This window comes from Centruroides sculpturatus, unplaced genomic scaffold (assembly GCF_000671375.1).
Source record: "Centruroides sculpturatus isolate CEXI.00-Female unplaced genomic scaffold, Cexi_2.0 scaffold2657, whole genome shotgun sequence".
In the NCBI taxonomy this organism is placed as follows: domain Eukaryota; kingdom Metazoa; phylum Arthropoda; class Arachnida; order Scorpiones; family Buthidae; genus Centruroides; species Centruroides sculpturatus.
In genome coordinates this window covers 1-21638 of record NW_019386830.1, presented here as the reverse complement: position 1 = coordinate 21638, position 21638 = coordinate 1, and the positions used below count along the sequence as shown (strand labels likewise).

Genomic DNA, 21638 nt, shown 5'->3' with positions numbered 1-21638 from the left:
CATAAAAATTCATTATTTGAATCAAGAAAAATTTTATATTGTTAGACAGTACGCAAAATACAGAAATTGAAGATATAAATGTAGTTTTTAATGCCATGGCCAATTTTTCAGAATTTAGGAAAAAATAGTGTATTTGAGATGCCAAACACTTAACACTTGTGTAAAAGTTAGAAAATTTTATTTCATTTCTTTGTGTACAATTTTGTTAAAAAGTACTTTGTTATTGGAACATAACATATTTTTGAGAATGTTTATTTATTATATATAAATTTTTTATAGGCAATGAGGTTAAGTTCTTCATCTCTTGAAAAATCGAATGTTGGTCAAATGGTAAATCTTATAGCAAATGATGTCAGCAAATTTCAAAATGTAAGTTGAAGTTATTATTCTTATAAATATAAATACACACAGTGTATTAATATTTTTACCTGCTGTAATAAAGTTACACGACGATAAAAAGATGTTTTTGTATATGTAATTCAATTAGAGGTAAATGTGTTCGCTTCAAAATCTCTGTTTTATTTACTATCAATTCAAATTTGGATTAATTCGGATAGATAATTATAAATTCGAGTAAAGAATGATTACAAAGTCAATCTGTTATATATACAAATAACTTATAGAAGTATAACTAATGCTGTGGGTCTACTGGATCCACGTCACATTTTCGATGTCGCTTATCAGCCGCTGTGCTCATTTTATTGGCACATGCGATTCAGCAGCTTAACAAATCTACTGACTAACATTGTAATAGGCATACGTGTTTCGCATGTAACAACAATGTAGGTTTATAAGATTTGTATGTGTCAATTGCACCCACAACAGTAGTTACGTAATTTTGTTTCTAGTGAAATGTTTCATGTTTTTTTCTCTAGCTTTTACTTTTTTGTTTCGAAATGGAAAATAAGCGAAGGAAATGAGTCATCTGAATTCATTTTAGTTACAATACGCATCATTCGCTGTTAAATTTTGTAAATAAAATTTTCCTTAGGAAGTAGCGAGTGTCAGTTTTTTACACCTAAAAGTACATTAAATTTTATACATAATTATGAAAAAGTACAATATTAGATTTAATAAAATGTTAAATTTTTTTGACGAAACAATTGTTGTTTTTGTATTCGAAGTGAACGTTTTGTAACAGATATTTCTAATACTTTCAAAAAACACTTCTGCTAAGTCAAAATAAATGATCATTGATACTATATTAATAAGTTAATAAGTCTATACAGATCGAATAAAAAAATAATTAAACTTGAAATATAATATTATAAAATGTACATAATAATGATTCATCAGACCCAGAACACAATAAGTGCAACTTCAACTCACATCAGTTTAAGTTTAATCTAAAACTTTTAAAACATGTTGTGTGGAATTATCGATAATGCCGAATTATCCAATGTTTTGGACTTTCGCAAAATCTAATAGATTATACGCAATTTGATCTTTCCAGACACTACTGTATATTTTCCACTGCGTAAGCTGCGATACGTTTCCAATCAGTTTTACGTAAACTCTAATCCATCTGAATATGATTCAGTATATTTCTTTACTTTGATAACTTTGAAATACCTGCTTAAACATTGATATGCTAGAACAGGGGTGACCAAAACGTGGCGCATGCACCAAACTTGGCGCATTGGACGACTACAAGTGGCGCGTCGGTGCAATCGACCTGTTGACCTGTTTTTTATTGCTTGTACGTTACACGACGCATTCGTGTTAATGTACACTACACCACTGATGTCATATAGAACTATTTTTTACGGGTAGCTACACTGCAACCGCATTTTTCATTGCTTGTTCTGTGGCAAATCTGAATTTTCGTCTTATAGATTGAAATACCTAAATAAGGGGTAGCCGAAATTTTCTCCATTCCGGGCTGCTAACACTCACAGTACGCCACTGCGCATGTGAACTCGTCTATCAAAATGGTATGCAAAAGGTTGGCCACCCCTGTGCTAGAAGAATGTCATTTTTTGTCTGCATTTACCAATTTTTACTACTTTTCGATCAAGTTTTATATGAATCTTTATAGAGTACAGTCGACCCCCTATAACACGGTAGATATGTTCCGTTTTTTATGAAATTTATGTTTTAGGAGACCTTGACAATCACAGCCCGGCACGTCTGCAGTTTACGGACTTACGGCTGTTTGAAAGGTTTCTTCCATAACATTAATCGATTCTAGACTAATTCGACACATTTCCAAAATATGTATAATTATTTTGGGAATAATTCATATAAACTATGCTACAAACAAAAAATTGTAGGATTACATACCGAGTGTGTACCGTTCGACGTCGCCAATGCTTAAGCTTGTTTTTGTCGAGGAGCAGCGCACCAAACGGCGGCCGCGATTTCTGTTAAGTTATTTTTCTGCAAAAACTTCGTTGAATTTTGGAGACATCATTAATNGTGGTTGCGTCTCGATAGCTATAAGGGTGCGGGAGATATGAGGCTGAAAGTGGTTGAAAGTGGCTTTCTATTTCGAATGTTTTGTTCGAATTTGTTCGAATTAAATTCGAACATAAAATTCGAATATTGGTTCGATTATAGAACGATTGTAAACGTTCCAGAAACGTTGAAAATAGTTTGTTTGACTAAACGTAAAAATTCTCTAATTAGTCTGGAAACGGGAAACTTAATTCTTGCATTCTGTGAAAACGGGTAAGATTAGGTATAATGTAATTATCTTAATCTTCACTATCGTTACATTTGCCCAGCGAAGCGGGTCCTTGCAGCTAGATTCTCGAGTACTTAGAAAAATGTCTTTTATATATATATAAACTATATTACATACAAATGTACGAACAAATAAAAACCCAGCGAAGCGGGTCCTTGCAGCTAGTTCGTAATAAAGTTCTAATGCTTATTACTATAATCTAGACATGTTAGTTCTTAAATATACTTGTATATTTAAGGATTGCGTCAAAATATACTTAGGCCACAAGTATATATATTATACTTGTTGCCCAAATCTCCATGATTTCTTCCAATGTGGCCCAAAGAAACAAAAAGGTTGGACACCCCTGCTATAGAGTATAAGTTTAAAGAGTGAAAAATAAATGTTATATGACCTTGCGTGATTATGTTTACATCTATTTTATGCAAAGCATGTTCGTAAAGTATTTACAAGCTTTACACTCATTGATAAAACACTAAAATCTGCCATCGTTTTATATTCATGCCGACAAAATAATGTTACTAAAAAATTCAAAACAACGCAACAGCTTGCCTGAATTGAAAATGTAGAACGATGTTTTTCACATTCAAAACTTATATAAATTACTGAAATTTCTGAATATTTAAAAACTCAAATTTTAATTATCGATAATCTATCAACCTGCAACCTCTTGTCCTGTAGTAGTCAAATTACAGAAAACTTGTTAAAAAAGTAAACTAGTTCATGCAAACTTAACATATTCTATAATATCTATAATAATTATACTGAAATTTATATTACTAGTGATCGAATTTATAGTATTATGTATACAACTGGTATTGTTATTTATTACAGAATATTCACGGAATTCCATATTTATTTTCAAATCCTTTTTCAATTATCACTATGATAGCGATATTATGGCAATATTACGGATGGACTATTTTACTAGGATTCTTGGCCATATTTCTCTACATTCCTATACAATTTCTTTTGAGTAAACTATATTCAAAATTCAGGTAATTATTATATTTTAATTTTTGACTTATATAATTGTGATAAACTTATAAATGAGATAAAGAAATAATTCATAAGTTAGTTATCATTAATAAGATTGAAATACAGATATTTCATGAGTAAAATTTCATACATTAGTTGAAATCTAGAGTTAAGGCTGATGTTGGAGATGATGGGATGACCAAGAGCATTAACCGTTTTAGCTCGAGTATTGTTTGCATGACATTTCAACTATTGCGACTAATGCATTTGTTTGGTAATAGCGTTTGTTTATTTCCTCTTATAAAGCTTATAATTTGCGCACATGATATCATATAATTTTTCGAATTTTTGTGAACCGTGCACGATTTTCTGGATTGCTTCATTTAATGTATAGAAATTTCAATTATTCTTGTCTTCACAATTAGCAAACATTTTATGTCTTTTGTAATATTTCGACTAATCTTTATTTTTGAATTTAAGTAATTGAATTATTATAACTGCATTAAGATGCCGCATAAAAAATTAAAAATAAGATGAAATTTGTCAGATTTAACACAATTACTTTTCAAGTTTAAAATAATACTTACTTCTGCATACAAAATAATATATTGACACTTTATAAATACGTTTACAAATAAACACTTTATATCGTTTATAAATACGTATTTTTTTTTAAAATATATTCTTAAATCAATTAGATGTTCATTGACATTAACATTATGGAATGGAATGGGACCACGTCTCCACTCTTTCTTGTGAAATTTTTTCATATTTTTTAATCTGAACTTTGTAACTTACAGCTTCTGTTTATATTTGAAACAAACCATGTAACAATTGGAGAAATTTATGGTTATTTGTAGCAAAGAAAAATTTGATGCAGTATATTTATCTTTTACTTTTTCGAAGCAAATTACTGTAATGAAAACATAAAGAATGCACAATTAAAACATTAATTGAAATAACTAATTAAAATGCCAGGGATGTAACTAATACATTACAAAAACTCAAATAAATAAAATTAGCACAACAGTGTCTTATTTATTTCGAAACGTCCTTTACACACTTCCGGAACATCCAGTCCTTCCTCCTTCAGTAATTGAGATTTTGTAGTATATNTTTTATATTTAACTGTTTGCTTAAGATTGAAATACAGATATTTCATGACTAAAATTTCATACATTAGTTAAAATCTAGAGTTAAGGCTGATGTTGGAGATGATGGGATTACCAAGAGCATTAACCGTTTTAGCTCGAATATTGTTTGCATGACATTTCAGCTATTGCGACTAATGCATTTGTTTGGTAATAGTGTTTGTTTATTTTTTCTCATAAGGCTTAAAATTTGCGCACAAGATATCATATAATTTTTCGAACTTTTTGTGAACCGTGCACGATTTTCTGGATTGCTTCATTTAATGTATAGAAATTTCAATTGTTCTTGTCTTCACAATTAGCAATATTAGTCGAAATATTATTCTAATTCGAAATATTAGAAAAGACTGAAATGTCTTTTGTAATATTTCGACTAATCTTTATTTTTGAGTTTAAGTAATTGAATTATTATAACTCTATTAATATGCCGCATAAAAAATTAAAAATAAGATGAAATTTGTCAGATTTAACACAATTACTTTTTAAGTTTAAAATAATACTTACTTTTGCATACAAAATAAATATACATGTTTTTTAATAATAAATAAATAGGTTTTTTAAAATATATTCTTAAATCAATTAGATGTTCATTGACATTAACATTAAGGAATGGAATTGGGCCACGTCTCTTCCCTCTTTCTTATGAAATTTTTTCATATTTTTTAATCTGAACTTTGTAACTTACAGCTTCTGTTTATATTTCAAACAAACCATATAACAATTGGAGAAATTTATGGTTATTTGTAACAAAGCAAAATTCGATGCAATATATTTATCTTTTGCTTTTTCGAAGCAAATTACTGTAATGAAAACATAAAGAATGCACAATTAAAACATTAATTGAAATAACTAATTAAAAATGCCAGGGCGGTACTAATACATTACAAAAACTCAAATGAATAAAATTAGCACAAGAGTGTCTTATTTATTTCGAAACGTCCTTTACACACTTCCGGAACATCCAGCCCTTTCTCCTTCAGTATTTGAGGTTTTGTAGTATATAAAAAATGCATTTTTTATTTTCCAGTTATTTTATACTGTTCTGTTTTATACACGGTGAAATACTTCGTGGAACAAATAATGTTTGTTGAAAGGATGCTAGCAACAAACTCTTAATTTTATTTTAAATTTTTCATGCAATATACAGTGAGTACTTTGTATGCAAAAGTTTGCGTACAAAGTGAAAATGTTAAGAATTACAACATTACCAGATAATAAATTTATTAAATGAAATCTTTGTCACATTTAAGTGTGTTTCAGCACATAAATAATGGAACTGAAAACTTTCTGAAAAATATAATTGAGTAATTTAGTAATACTATATCTCTCTAAAAGTGGTGTTACAAATATGAATACAAACAGTATTTAAGTAAATAAAGTAAATAAAACATTTATTTAATATTTTGTTGGTCACCTTTAGCTTACTCGATGCTATTTTTTCATAAGTCACGTGGAAGCTTTTCTCATTTTTTCTCATTTGGTCTAAACTCTAATAACTGGTTTTACTCTGATTTGAAAATTTATGGCTTTATTTTAAACTTTGCCCATAGATGTTTTATGAGGCTGATGTTGGGTAATTGTGGAGAAATCAGCAGAAAATGAGCAATATTATAGGCAGTCCATTGATGCACAATATAAAAACAATGTTTGGGATCATTAAATTGATGAAGATAATATTTTATGGCCAGATTCAGTTTTTCTATACGTTAATGTAGACTATTTTTTAATAATTTCGAGTAAACATGTTTATTTATTATTTATCTAATTACGGCCAAATTTCATGTTTCAACTGGTGATATGCAGCCTTAAATGAACACATTTGAACTTTTATATTTAACTGTTTGCTGCATATTCTTTCTAAGCTATCTTTCTCCAACATGCCTCCACACATACTTTTTATTAATACAGTGGAACATCGCTTAATGAGCAATTCGCATAACGAGCAAAAACAAATTGTGAAAAATAACTTGCTTAACGAGCAATGTTTTTGCATAACGATTGACAAGGAGAGGGGAAGTCCCGGATTGTGCGCATGCTTTATCAGTCTGTGTTTAGCACTTGTTCTGCTAGCATCTTAGTATCACTTGTGATCACACACTTTTTCACACTTATGTTTATACATATTACGTACGTATAAACAACAACCATAGCCCGTTATACAATAAACATGCCAAACATTATGTAAATGCTAAATGTTTGGGCTATGAAAAGGTTATAATTAATTAAATACAGTTGAACTTCGTTTGACGAGCATAATTCGTTCAAGAAGCTTACTCATAATGAGAAACACTCATTAAGCAAAACAATTTTTCCCATATCGATAATACGATAAAATACGTTAATGCCGAAAAAATACTCAATTATTTTTTGTATAACGTTTATTCGAAGAAAATTATACAACATACATTGTGAAGAAGCGTAAATCATCATCATTTCTTCTAGGACAGAATGAACCAACCTGGAATGCGAACTCGATTTGCAGAAAAAGAAAATAATCACAGATAATATGTCTGATAAACATGCCAAACAATGTGCCAAATGCTTGGGCTATGTAGAGGCTATGATTAAATATTAGAAATTAATTAAGTTGACTAGATGCAACCAGTTATGCTGCCATCTCGTATTAAATTTAACAAATATAAATAATTAATTTTTAATTTAGATGTTTTTAAAATTGAATTTGAAAGTGGACATTAAATTTAATACGAGATGGCAGCATAACTGCTTGCATCTAGTCAACTTAATTAATTTTTAATATTTAATCATAGCCTCTACATAGCCCAAGAATTTGGAACATTGTTTGGCATGTTTTTCATACATATGATCTGTAATTTTTTTGTTTTCTGCAAATAGAATTCTCATTCCAGGTTAGTTCATTTCATGCTAGAAGAAAAGAAGACTCAAGTGCAAGAATTGTTGTTTTCTGTTACTTTTATCTAGGTTCATTTCCTGCTAATGTTTAACCATGGCTCAAGTAGTTAATCTACGGTAGATTAAATATTATAAGTTATGTTTTCTCCAGAAGACAGGGATTTTAAGGTGTTATTTAGGTTTGAATAGTAAAGTGTTGAATGGTTAAAACATAATTTTTTAGGAGTGACAACTGAGGTACGAGGAGGTGCGCTAACTTATTTACAAAAAAAAATTAAATATTTTTAGATATGTTACTGGTCCAAAAAGCCATAGAATCCAAAAAGGCGTAGAAGAACTTCGTGTTTTTATATTATTAATTTTCATCGTTAATTTTGTTGTATAAATTTCTTTTCCAACTATTTTTTTCTTATTTGAATAGCATTATTTGTGGCTTCATCTTTTTTCTTTTTAATATTAGGAGTTCAAATTTAGATGGTTTAAAAACTTTACTAAATATCCACAAAATATTTAATAAGCAAAAAAGTAAAGTTAGTGACTGGAATAAAAGAAAATAGTAACTACATAAACAAAATTAATATGTATAAAGTAGTTTTATATAAGTGTATTTTTTTTAAAATTATATATTTATATTTAATCATAATTTCATAATAATAGATTACAAGCAGCTGTATTGGGGGATAAAAGATTAAACCTGTTGAATGAGATGATTGCTGATATGAGATTAATTAAAATGTACACCTGGGAATTGCCATATGCTGCATTAGTTGAGAAAATCAGAGAGTAAGTGATATTAAATACAGTAAAATTTGTATAAAACATTGCTTAGAACAAATACTTTCTTCAAGTTAAATAAACTATTTAAGATGGAAACTCACCTGATTAATAGAAAATGATTTGGTATAATTCTGCTTTACACAGATTTTACTGTATTTCTGCCATTCCTGTTTTTTCACAATTACTTTCAAAGTTGTGTAATTTGTTATTGCGAACTGTTTATATTTGCAGGAAAGAAATGAAAAAAGTTCGAATGTTTTTATATGCAAGAGGAATAGCGCATATATTGGGATATCCTATATGTAGATTATTTACTTCCCTCACATATCTTGCATTTTTCTTAAATGGAGGACAACTGAATGCCCAAATTATATATATCACTATGGCTGTTTCGGCACATATTTTCGGTAGCACTATTTTTCTATTTTCACGTGCAGCAGATTGTGCTGCAGAAGTTTTGGTTTCGTTGAAGAGACTTCAGGTAATGAACAGTTTAACAAATTGTTGTTTTCAGAGTTTAAGTTATATCTGCAATTTTACTTTAAAATTATTCGAAAATATTAATATTTTATTTAAAAATTTAAAAATAACATTTAATAATTATTTACAAATTTTATTAATCTAATCTTTCGTTTTCTGGGCCATAGCCACTAAGATTAATTTTTTTTTGTTATATCACACCATGAGTTTTGCAGGCCCACAATGGGGGGAGTAGCTGGTTACGGATGAAGCTGGACATTTTAGTGACAGAGATTTCATTGTAGTCATTTTGGAGTTTCCAAACTGAGCTGTCTGAAATTTTCGGGTTTTACAAAGCAGTGGAGGGGCCTTGGACTAATCTAGCAATTATGTCGTCTTGAGCAAGATAGTTATTTACCGTCTAATTAAAATACAGGCATATTGTAATTTTATTTGAAAAATGGACACTAAGGCTATTTTCACATAAAACTCTCCAGTTATCCATTTCAGCAATACTCACAGGATTGCATACTATAATATCAATCCAGGTATCCCCTTGCCTGGAAGTATATGTGCTGATAAAGGCTTATTCAGTAGATGTAAACCATTAGAGGCAAGGTATTCTTCAAATAGTTCGCCGCAGCAATCTTGTTGTTCACCTTCCCATAAAGGTGAGTGGGCATTTATGTCACCAGCAATTATGAACCTGACATTCTGAAAGCTATTTATTACATTTAGGGTCATATGGATCATATTATTTATTCCCATGTCTTTAGGACAATAAGCATTGATTATAATGTAGTTAACATTATTAGAAATAACTTCAGTACAAATTAAGTATATCGTATTTATTACAGTTAGAAGCAAGAAGTGGAGTTGCGGAAATCCCTCTTTTTAAGGTAATTTGTTGAAAACGTATACGGTATTTATTGTCAGAATCCATACTCAGTACGTGCTATAATACTATTTTTAACTCAGGTGATCGAACATGTACATGCAGGGTAAACACGTCTCAAAACCACTCGCTAGAATTTTATTTTTTTTCTTTTTAATGAAAGGGGCAGAAGACCAGAACTACTCAGGGGTATCGCCTGGGTGAAAAAAAAAAAGAGAGGAGGGGTAATAGATGAGGGGGGTGGAAGTGTGATAGAAAAGATGGTGAAGATGAGAGAAATCGTCAGCACGAACAACACAGTAATATAAATAGGTGGATACATGTGTGGTATGCGAAAAGAAAGAGTGTACACGTAATTATGGCGCGTTACATATGAAAGAGAAGCTTTGTGGTTGTAGAATAAATATAAAAACCAGAGTTGAAAATGGTGATAGTTACAAACGGGTGCATGTATCGCCGGTTATAACAAGGCCCCTGGTGAAGAGGTCAACTGTCGTGTGAAGAGTCCCTTGCCTGATTCCGGTTGGTGAAGTTTGGATTTAAAGCGCCGGTTTCCCGGATAAATTCGGTAAGTCCATTGTAGGTGGCACTGTTGTTGATGAGGAGATCGGGCGTGCAGGGCCAGTTGAATCCTTCAGTGAGGGCTTTGTGAATGAGTTGATCCCTCTGTGTGTCATAGAGGTTGCAATCAAAGATGAAGTGCAGGGGATTCTCTATAGCGTCACTATCACACTGACAGAAGGGGGTATCGCTGTGGTGGAATCTGTTGAGATATTGGCGAATGTTCCCATGGCCAGTGAGAAGTTGGCTGGTGAAATAGTTGCCATTTATGTGGTTGAGAGAGAGACGGTTGGGAATGTTAGGCAGGAATTTAAAGGTAGTCCTACCAGTGTCCGCCTCTTCCCATTCCCTCTGCCACATGTGGATGAGCGTTTCTCTAATGAGATTCTTGACAGCCACCGTTGGGATGTCATCAAAGCTTGGTGTAACAGGAGAAGTGGCTGTCTCCTTAGCCAGCACATCTGCTTCCTCATTTCCTATTACACCTTGATGGGCGCGGGTCCACGAAAAGTAGACGAGGTTGCTTTTGCGTTTCTTCAGTTCGTCTGTGATGAGTTGGTGGAGATGGTTACGCTGGGTTTTCTTGCTTATGCTCCAGAGAGCGGCCTGGCTGTCAGAGCAGATGCAGACCTGCTTCCCGCGGAGCTGATTGGAATTGTTGATGTAGACCAATGCTTTGTAGATGGCGTACTGTTCTGCTTGCATGATAGAGCAGTAACCTGCAAGTTTAAAGCCCTTTTTGTGGACTGGATGTGTACAGTTGCTATTTCTGTGCACGATGGCAGCGCCCGTACCAAAAAACGATTTTGACCCATCTGTGAAGATGGTGTTGGCATTGTTGATGTTGGAAACACTAGCATCAGTGAGAAGATTGACGGTAGGAGATAAAGCAGGATGCCTGCAATGCCTGTGAAGAGTAACTTGGGTGTTCTTGTGGTTAAGCATGAGGGTTTGTTGCATATCCAGGCTGGGAAGGATGCCAATATTTAGATAACTTATTAGCTCAGTCTTCGTACGATCTGAGAGACTGAGGTTGGTGAGATACCAACTAGCTGCATTGGCCTTTACGCTTAGATGTATTGGAGGGATGCCAGTAATCACCTGTAGGGCAGATGTGGGGGCAGTCCTGTAGGCCTTGGTGATCTTGAGGAGGCTGACACGTTGAGCCTTTAGAAGCTTACGCTTAACGTAAACTTTATCCACTGCGTCCCCCCAAAAGGGCGCGCCATAAAGGATGGCCGGCTCTATGGCCAGGCGATAGATATTTGTTAAGTTCTTGCTGTTGAGGCCCCAGTTTTTTCCTGCGAGAAAGCAGAGAAGGTTCGAAAGTTTTATGGCCTTGTCACAAACGTTTTTTATGTGAATATTCCAATTCAAACCCTGATCGATAGTGATGCCCAAGTATTTTATGCTATCACTATATCTTATCCTAGTACCTCCTATTTTGATTGTGTGTGGTTTCTTGAGTTGAGTCCCTTTTGACATTAGCATGCAGGTAGTCTTATCTAGGTTAATGGATAGTTTATTAAAGTTGCTCCACTCTAAAATTTGGTTAAGAAAAGAATTGGCCTCTTGCAGCAATTTCTTACTGTTTTTATTGGACATCATAACCAAGGTATCGTCGGCATAACCCTGGGTAGCCCAGGTGCCGGTAGTCGTGTTAGGGACAATGTCAAGAAGGCTGTTGTACATAATGTTCCAAAGGCCGGGCCCTGAACGGGAACCCTGGGGGCAACCCCGGGCAACAGGCCAGAGGACAGGTGTGCCCAACTCGTGAAAACCAGCAGTACGGTCCTTCAGATAGCTGGTGAGCAGCTTGAATAGGTTTTGTGGACAGTTAAAGGTCTTGAGCTGCGAAAGAAGGGATGGCCACCACAGAGAGTTAAATGCGTTCCTGTAATCTATTGAGATCAACACTACGTGCTCTTCGTTTTTCCAGGCACTGCCTATGAATTGGATTACCCTGTGGATAGCATGATAGGTGGAGCTCCCTTGGACAAAGCCAAATTGATGGGGATGCAGGTGGTTGTTATTCATGAGATGGTAGTTAATCCTATTGATTAGAAGTCCATCGAGAACCATGCCCAGTATGGGCAGAAGGCTAATTGGCCTCAGATCTGTGGCTTTTACTGAGTTGGAAGACCCTATTTTGGGTATGAATTTCACAACAGCATGTTTCCAGCATTTTGGGAATTGATGTCTGGTGAGGCACAAGTTGAAGCTAAGGATGAAGGCAATAGCAATGGCTTTGAATGCCCTTTTCACCTTACGGGCCATAATCCCATCAATGCCGGGGGCCTTATTGTTCCGTAAAGAATTGATAGCAGTGGCCACCTCTGTAAAAGTGAACGGGATGTCGTCGTCAGTGATAGGTGGGTAGAGGACTTCTCTCCTGATATTCCTCTGCTCTGGGTTATCTTCCTCTTGGTCATCTGGAGGGAAATGGGTAGTGAAAAGATGTTTAATCGTATCATCCAGATCAGTGGTGTACCCACCGTCCACTTTCTCCATATTGGCTGGGATGCCAATGTTTTACTGGGCTTCATGATGATGTGATAGTGGTCACTCCAAGTGGTTTTATTCCCTATATCCGAGCAGTATTTGCGCCACGCGTTCGTGCGTGCTTTGTTTATCTCGGTTTTGTATGTGTTTAATTTCTGGATATACTCTTGCTTTTTCTGTTGTTTGAGGGTGGGATCATTTTTCCTTACAAAGGATCTCCGATGCCTGCGGACACTGTTTCTTTGGGCATCGAGAGCATCGTTCCACCAATGGGCATTCCTATGTTTGTTTTCCTTCATTATGGTGGAGTTTGAAAAAGCATTACTAATGCTAGCATTAAGATGCTCTGCCAGCTTGTCTGCATTATTAATATCAGCTAGTTCATGGTGGATTGGATTAGCCCAGTATGTGTGAAACAATTCATCAAATAAGTTCCAGTCAGTGCATTTCATGGTGTACCTAGTTGTTTCCTTCACAGGACCGTTGCTTTTAATGACAGTTTTGATGTACCTGTGATCACTCACACTGTCTTCCTCCATAGTAGTGCAGAGATCCACAAGGGGGTATGCCTGGTGGTTGGCAAAGCAAATGTCAATCCAACTTTTTCCCCTTGCACAGAAAAAGTTGGGGAGAGGGCTGAATTTAAGCGAAACTAGGTGGTTCCTAGACGCAAATTCGCTAACCCTGTACCCTCTGCCGTCCTCCACTGGGCTGTGCCAAATGGGTGACTTTGCATTAAAGTCCCCCCTAACCAGCGAAGGAAACGAGCCAATTTTGTCATTAATTTTCTGCAAGTCCTGAATAAGGTGGTCAATGGATTTGGACAGAGAACAGTAGACAGAAATAAGATAGATTATCATGTCGTGGTGTGTTATATAGGCAGTGGTGGCGTAACTAGTCAACAGTTCCGGGCAGTAGACAGTGTTTATGTTTTTGTTGCAAGTGAGAATGCCAGTCTTAATCCCATCACTGTTGCTGTTAGGGGGAAGGATGTTCCATCCTCCAAAGCGAACGATAGCTTTATTCACGAGGTATGGTTCTTGTAGAAGGATAATGTCCATGTTATGCTCTTCTGCCATGTTTATCACCAGTGAGGAAGCAGCCTTAGACCTTTGGACATTGATTTGAAGGATATTTAGTTTGAATTGGGAATTATTAGCAGGATTACTCATGTTGGGAGTCCTTAGTGGGGTATTATTACTCGAATATGATATACAGTTGAGCCTACCAGCCATAATTGGTTCGTTTATCTGCTAAGGTCTTCATCTTCTTGGTTATTGCACATTCCTGGCTGTAAGCTGTGTGGTCAGTTGGCATCCTTTGCTCTTTTGGTAAGCTTTTGTTCGCTTGCCTGCAATTTATGCAGCAGGGAACCTCGTCTCTTTTGGCGCATTCAGCGAAACGGTGACTCCTGGCACAATGGCTATATCTTTGTAATTCGACGCAATCTTTCGCCGTATGAGCAAATCCACAACATTTGTAACATCGAAGCAGTGGTATGTAATCATCTACTTTGATGCTCCCCCAAGAGATGGAAATGTGCTTCGCTGTAATTAGTGTATCTCGAACTGTTGGAGATACCATGAGGATAATGTGGCGGCATCCCTCCTTCACCCTTCCCTTTGATAGGGAGAAGCATACCTGGCACTGTCTCATGAACGAGTCCCACGTTAAGTTATTCCAAAGCAATCTGTTTTGCTTATAAATAATTTCCGTGACTTTGTTGTCTTGTATGGAGTTAGGGGTATTTATGAGGATTACCCGAGGGTTTCTTTTTTCTGTCAGATGACAGTTTACCTTTTCTTTTACAGTGGGAATGTTCTCAATTGCCATTCTTAATTTCTCCCCTTCTGTAGGGCTTCCCACCCTTAGGCACAGTCCATTCCTTTTAACACAGTGAACCGACTTTACTCCCACCTGCAGGTCTTGTGGGTGAACATTGTCCAGGATATTGTTTTTAAGTTCCTCCATATTGATATTTTCTTCCCCTTGTTTTTCGGGTAGATAAGCAGGGCGTGGTTACCTCCAGTTCCCTCTGTGTCCACTTTGTTGTAAAGGGTTCTTGATATGACCCTAGTATTGCTGCTGGGGCGTGTGTTGAGCTTTGTAACCTCGGCATACGATTGCCTGATAGCACTCTGCTCCGCACTTGTTGCCTCAGGTTTGTTGCGCAGTTCTGAGACGATCCCATATAATTGGTCTACGGCGGCAAATAACAGAGAGGCCTGTTCTCTGATCTGGAGCCGTTCCTCTAAACTGAAGCCTTTGTTCCTCCCCTTCTTTACCGTGTCAGTGTGTTTTCCGGACACAAGTCCAATATTCTCCCCAGCTGCATAGCAGCAGACTTGATAATGGAGTCTTCGAAGTTAGTTAAATGTTGTTGACTAGGCTCTCCTGAGCTCTCCATGGGTGCCTTATAAAGTAAATAGACAGTAGACTATGCACCTTCAATAAATTAAAAATTAATAAACAAATAACGGGTTGCTGAATATTGCAATAAAAACAACCCTTTAAAGCCACCTGTTTGCCTTCAAGCAAAGGAAATGTGGTGACAAAAACTTGTATATAGCAGCGAGTGACACTGAACAAAGGAGCTTCCTGGAATGTTCTGACTGCCTCGGGGAAAGCAATGAGAACGTGGACCAGACAATGCCCTTTGTTTAAAATGAAAAATGCAGAAATGGAAACTTCCTAGTCCTGTAAAGTTTTTACAAGTTGAACCAAATTTGACTGACGAAAGCAGGGTCTTAATCGGTCGTAAAAGCGTAATTAATAAGTGACGGCAGGAGAAACACTTTTCTTTAAAATTACAAAAGCGGTCCACTTACACTGTAGAAATGCGGAAAGTAGGTCTGGAAGTCCACAGGGTTTCGATGTCCGTATTTCCGCGGAAAGCCAGAATAACCAAAAAACAGTGATACTAGTGTGAGCAGCACGTCTTCCCAAGTCCAGCGATGTGAAATTCACGCACTAAAGACCGAAAAAATCCACCGATAACTTCGCAAAAACGGGAGCACAGCAAAACGTGACCTCCGACTTCCATCTTGATATATTTCCCACTCGCTAGAATGCGAAAAAGGCAAGATTTCGAGTTGAATTGGCGGAGATCGAAGCCGAGGTGAGGGATGCAGAGTTTTTATTAGAGCAGGAAAGGCGGCTCTTTGAGGCACGGAGCTTGACAGGTTGGGTCGTTAGGGAAAATTTACACGATCCAAGGAAGAAGGGATGGCAGAAGCGGGAAGGCAAAGGCAACCAGACTTTCATAAATAATCAATCAATCAATCAAGCTTTATTGAATGCATAAAATAAAATACATACTCGGTTCCACGAGGCATAGCCGAGGTAGTAGGTACAAAAATAAGAGTTATAGTTTTATAGTGGTGATATTGAAAGAAGTCTTTATAGGTGGTAATAATAACAATAAGAATAACAGTAGTGAGGTTAACAATATTAGGAATACAATGAATATACAAAATAATAGAATGGGGACAATAAGTAAATACAATGTCAATGGTAAAGAGGAGGACAGTAAAAACAGCAAAACTTGCTAGAAATTAGCAAAACCAAAAGAAAAGTGAGGTGAACTGTATTACAAGATAAACAATGTACAAAAGTATTTACAATATGTATACAAACGTAGCGAGGCAACATAAATTTGCAGACTAAAGTCTAGGGCAGATAATGACAAACTATTCCCTAATGGCAAGCGGAGCAATAACTTCATGCCATTTCACCAGTTTACAAAATGCTGCAAATAGTTCTTTGTTTTTTAATAGTTTGTAATGCTGGCAGGGCCAGTGAATGTTCTTGCTCCCAGCGATCAACTCAATGGTAAGACGCACCACTTCCAGGGAGATGGAGTCAAAGAGATAATGGTCAGAGCTGTCAGTCCTGTCGCAGATAGCAAAAAGAGATGTGGTCTTGTTGGTAAATCTGGTCAGGTAACTAGAGAACTTGCCATATTTGGTAAGAAACTGAGTTAGATGATAGTTAGGTATGACCCAGTAGTAACCTTCATAGATAGGATAAACTCGTTAGGGAACACGCCACAGACTGGAATTGACAGGCCAAAGAAACACAGACCAGCGAAAAAGGGATTGTCCTAATTGGTGGGTAGGTGGCTAGGTCAAACACGTGTGACCCGAGGAAGACGACCGCCTGATGGCAGAGACAAGGGCATTCGAACTCTCAAGGCCACTGGGAAGTGAAAGATAGGTTCGAGGTAAAGTGTGGAGAAAAGAGCCCGTTGTCAGTAGCCGAATTAGGGACGGAAATCTCTATTATCAGGTTAGCAAAGTCCCCATGGTGATAATAAAGGAAAAAGGGAACTCACAGGTTGTCAGGGGAATCAGAGGGGTCAAGGCAAAACGAGCGGATGCGGTTCACAACGATCAAAAGGCGCATCCCAAGGAATGTGGCATGGGAGATTCGGCCTTATTTAACAGACACCCGAAATAAAGAACCACTTGGTAGCAAGAGTAATGGCATACTACCGACCTGAAGATGTTGAGTTGCCAAATAGAATTAAACTAGTAGGCGGCGGAAATCGACTTTCGGCAATAGTCGACTCTGGGGCAGAAATTTTGGTCATAAAAAAATCGTTGGTCCCTACCTAAGTGACAGAAAGGAAAGGAGAAATCCAACGGGTTGAAACCTTCAGTCACCGGATTAATGTGATAATGATTGTGATAGAGATAGGAGAGGAATGCCTCAGAAGATCGCAGGGGCTGGGACTGGTTATGTATGCCGTAATGGACAAGTTAAATCAGACCAATGATGCCCCAGTATCGGGGGGAGAATTACCGAACGGTGTCAGACCAGAAGAGGGAGATCCAAGGAAAAGGGGAAAGACATGTAAGAAACCTAAATGTACATGGAAGTGGTCTCTCTCAGTGGAAGGTAATGGAACCATTCTTGGAGGCAACAGATGGCAGAAACAGCAACAGTGGGTGGAAATTGAACGGGTCCACAGGATGCCCAAGTCCAAGACGAGTTGCTCTCCCGATCATGAGAGGTTGCCAGGCACAAGAAAGACTGGCTGATCGTCAAAGACAGAATACTGTATGCCACAAAATAAACAGTTGGTTTGGCAGACCCATTAAACAAGTTATATTAACTCAAGAATGGAGGGTAGAGGTTTTATGGCTAGCCCATAAAACTCCATGGGGAGGACATTTAAACAGTCAGAAAATGGTGGGTCGCATTTGCAAGGTTTTCTATTGACTGGGAACAGAGACAGATATCTGGAAATATTGCCAAAGTTGGCCCAGCTGCCAAGTAAGGGTGCCAGCTCACATTCTTAATAGGATTCCAATTACGATGCTCACGCGACTCATGGAATTTAGCATCGGAAATACGGTCTTGGTCAGAAAAAGGTACCCAGATAACAAATCTGACGAACAGTGGAAAAGACCTGTCATAGAGGAAACAAGAAAGCATGAGAGTGACTACCAAATAAGGTTAGGGGACGGTGGACAAAGTCGGTCCACGGACCTCATAAAGCAAACTCTGCCCTGCTCCTCCAAATGGCACCACAGGATTCAAGGGACTATGCCTTAATTATAGACCTGGTCTTAAATCTCTTGGGTGTCCTAGACTTTTACAGTCAGACCTGAGATAGCTACTTTCGAGCTCTAACGTTGCTCTCAGGCCCAACTCTCTCACCTGGCATAGCTTTCGATTGTGCAGCCTGTTCTGCACTTACTAATATTTCTTCTCTTTTTATTTCAGCTCATATATATAATGGGCAGCAGGGATCCCTTTCCTAAGCCATCTAAGTGCGTCCACTTAGCTTATAGATCGAAAAGATCTATCACTTTTTCCATAAATTCCTTTATTTATTTAGGTTTCCTTTACTAGCTGTTAGTATTCGAAATACTTGTTTATGGAGCTTTTTCCAATGGACTTGGTCAGCCCCTAGGCGGAAGTCCTCAGTAAGAGGACAGTCAAGTATATATTGTCTCAAGTCACCTCAAGTCCAAGTTTGTCCATTTAATATCTGTGTCAGTCTCCAATCACAACTCACTGGAGTTCGGCCAACTTCAGGCATAAAGGCATAGGTTGATCTACCTACCGTACCGTACCGATCATTGATTTCTCAATGATTCTTGCCAGTTTGTCATTGATTTTTGCAGTAGAGTACTTTTTATGTATTTTTCGATTCAAACTTAAAAATGTATGTATGTATGTATGTATGTATGTTGAGGGTTCCTCCATCCTTGTTACAAATGGGCCACTGGCTCCTGCCTTTGCCAGCTCATTGGCACAATCGTTGCTCGGGATACCGGTGTTGCTTCAGATCCACCTCAGGGCAACGTGTCGAAGAATCCACGTCAGGGCACCTCGGCAACGAAGCACGAATGCTTCGCCCCCAGTACCCTACCTCTGATCTCCTGTACCATCGGATTGTGATGGTACCTGTCACTCAAGGCCTGAAGTGATGACTGGCTGTAAGAGTAGACTGTGACTGACTATAAACTCGGATGTAATAGGATCCACTGGGATGCCCCTGCCAGGGCCACCAGTTCTGTCTGGAAAACAGATGCCTCCTTGTCTAGGGGCCAGAGGAAACACATCAAAATACGCATAAGACTACTCTAAAATGCGTGTGGGGACCAAACGGATTGCGTCGTATCGGGTTACGTCGTATCGGGTTACGTAAGCATCTCTGTGCGTTGATGAGTAATTTTTTGGATGTTCCGAAAGAAGGGTTAGTCCGACCGGGTCGGGCAGCTTGGTTATGTAAGATTGCCACGGTGTTGTGCAAGGAATCAAACAGGCTCAAATGAGTTCAGTTTGATCCTTGGCCATGGAGGTGTTGGGACTAGAAGCACTATTCCCACCTTTTTTGTTCTTTTTAACTTTATTTCAAACTAGTTGACGCTGCAGAAGTTGGTTGGAAAAACGACCAGTTGTTTTGAATCCGTAATCGCTGATTGGCCGCCGATCATTGGACCACTTAAGGGCCTCTGACACAGCTACGAAGCGCTTATTGGTGAATCAATCCTACCGTCAATCCATATAAAAGGTTGAAGTTTAGGCAAGAAAGTTAAGTTTGATTTAAGCTTGGCTTAGGACTTCACGTTGGTCAAAGGAACTTGGTTAGCTTAAGTTTGTTATCGGTAAGCTCGAGGAAGGTTACATTCGCCTGGCTGTTTCTGCGACCAACGCCAAAAGGAGCTTACATCTAGCTACGACACAGGATTACTTTGTAAGTAATCTTTTAGACGAATGTGTTCAGTATTAGTGGACTATTTGAAGTTTATTTTATTTTGTGTGTGTGTGTGTGTGGAAACCTGCATTGTAAACATTTTAAACGTCGTAATTTGTAACTTTTGTGAAAAATCGTAGATTTTAAAATTTACTGACATTATAAAGTTTTTAAGTTTGACTCGAACCACTTCATTATACGATCTATCACGAGCAAGTTATCTGTGTTAAATGTTTAAGTACGCATCTGCATTACTTACTGATATTGGTTAGTTTTTAGAAATTTTGCCATATCATAAACAAGGTTTTTGGCATTGAAGTACATTGTGATTATAAATATTTTTATTGTTTCGAGTTATAAATATTTACAAATAAACGTGGGTCTGACGTTGTGGTCAGAATAAAGCAGATGTTGAGAAGAAATTTTCTTTACTAAACTTATATCCATATGAAAACTCATAACTCTCGTATGATATAATTGCAGTGCTTGATAGGAATGTGACAATTTAACTACTACTTTTGCTTTTGTGAGATGTCATATAAATAGTTCTTTTAGTTTACAGTATGCCTGTAAAGAAACGATATTGATATAATTTTTAATAGAATGTAACTAATCGTGATACTTTAAAATTTAACGACGATTGATAATAAACATTTATTTCTACGAATAGCAACGGTTTATGTATTTTAATGAGTGATACAATATCATGGCCTGGAAAACAGACTTTTCATTTAACTTCTTCTGCTGATCATCTTTTCTTGGGCAGATTAGCGCCTGCGTGACTGAACTAATGTATTACAAGTCGACCCCTCTATAACACTGTTGATAATTCCGTTTTATATGAATTCCATGTTGTACAAGTCACTTAGATTTTACAAATATGTGAGCCGTTTACAGCCTGGCACACGTATTTGTTAAATCTAAGTGACTCGTACAACATGGAATTCATATAAAACGGAAAAATCTACAGTGTTATAGGGGGGTCGACTTTATTCCGTTTTATATGAATTTCATGTTGTACGAGTCACTTAGATTTTACAAATACGTGAGCCGTTTACAGCCTGGCACACGTATTTGTTAAATCTAAGTGACTCGTACAACATGGAATTCATATAAAACGGAATTATCAACAGTGTTATAGGGGGGTCGACTTGTACTGCTTCTGAAATAATATAAACTAATGCAATATAAACTAGTATATAAATTTTCATCTGTCATTAGAATAAGTTTTAAATTCAATTAGTCGTAGAACGCTCATTATGACTTAGAGAATAAAATGGAATGGAAGACTATATCCTGATGTCTAACACTACCATTGTTCCTAAATTTATTAAACCACGGGGACATAGTTGTTGTACTTCTTGTAAGATTTTTTGAATTTTGATTTAGGATTTTCTTCTTCTTCAAGAAAAAGATGACGAGACTCTCAAAGCTGTAGATTATAGCAAAATTTTAACCGAATATGGAATATGGATGAATAATGTCACAGCTACATGGAAAAAAGTAAGACGCAATTGATATAATTTCAATTATTATAAGTTTTGAAAT

The 21638-nt window shown here is 36.6% G+C and overlaps 1 protein-coding gene across 1 annotated transcript; it reads left to right on the top strand.

Moving 5' to 3' along the window:
• Positions 1-3552: 3552 nt before the first annotated feature.
• Positions 3553-21608, top strand: LOC111615827 (multidrug resistance-associated protein 9-like). The gene is made up of 4 exons (XM_023357260.1): positions 3553-3684; positions 8344-8469; positions 8695-8944; positions 21480-21608. Exons 1-4 carry the CDS (start codon positions 3572-3574, stop codon positions 21606-21608), a joined length of 618 nt encoding a protein of 205 aa, XP_023213028.1. The 5' UTR covers positions 3553-3571.
• The last annotated feature ends 30 nt before the right edge of the window (positions 21609-21638 follow it).

Coding starts and splice junctions, on each gene's coding strand:
- LOC111615827 (XM_023357260.1), top strand. CDS start 3,572: ATGATAGCGATATTATGGCAATATTACGGATGGACTATTTTACTAGGA. Junction 3,685..8,343: donor AAACTATATTCAAAATTCAG/GTAATTATTATA, acceptor TCATAATAATAG/ATTACAAGCAGCTGTATTGG. Junction 8,470..8,694: donor TTAGTTGAGAAAATCAGAGA/GTAAGTGATATT, acceptor TTATATTTGCAG/GAAAGAAATGAAAAAAGTTC.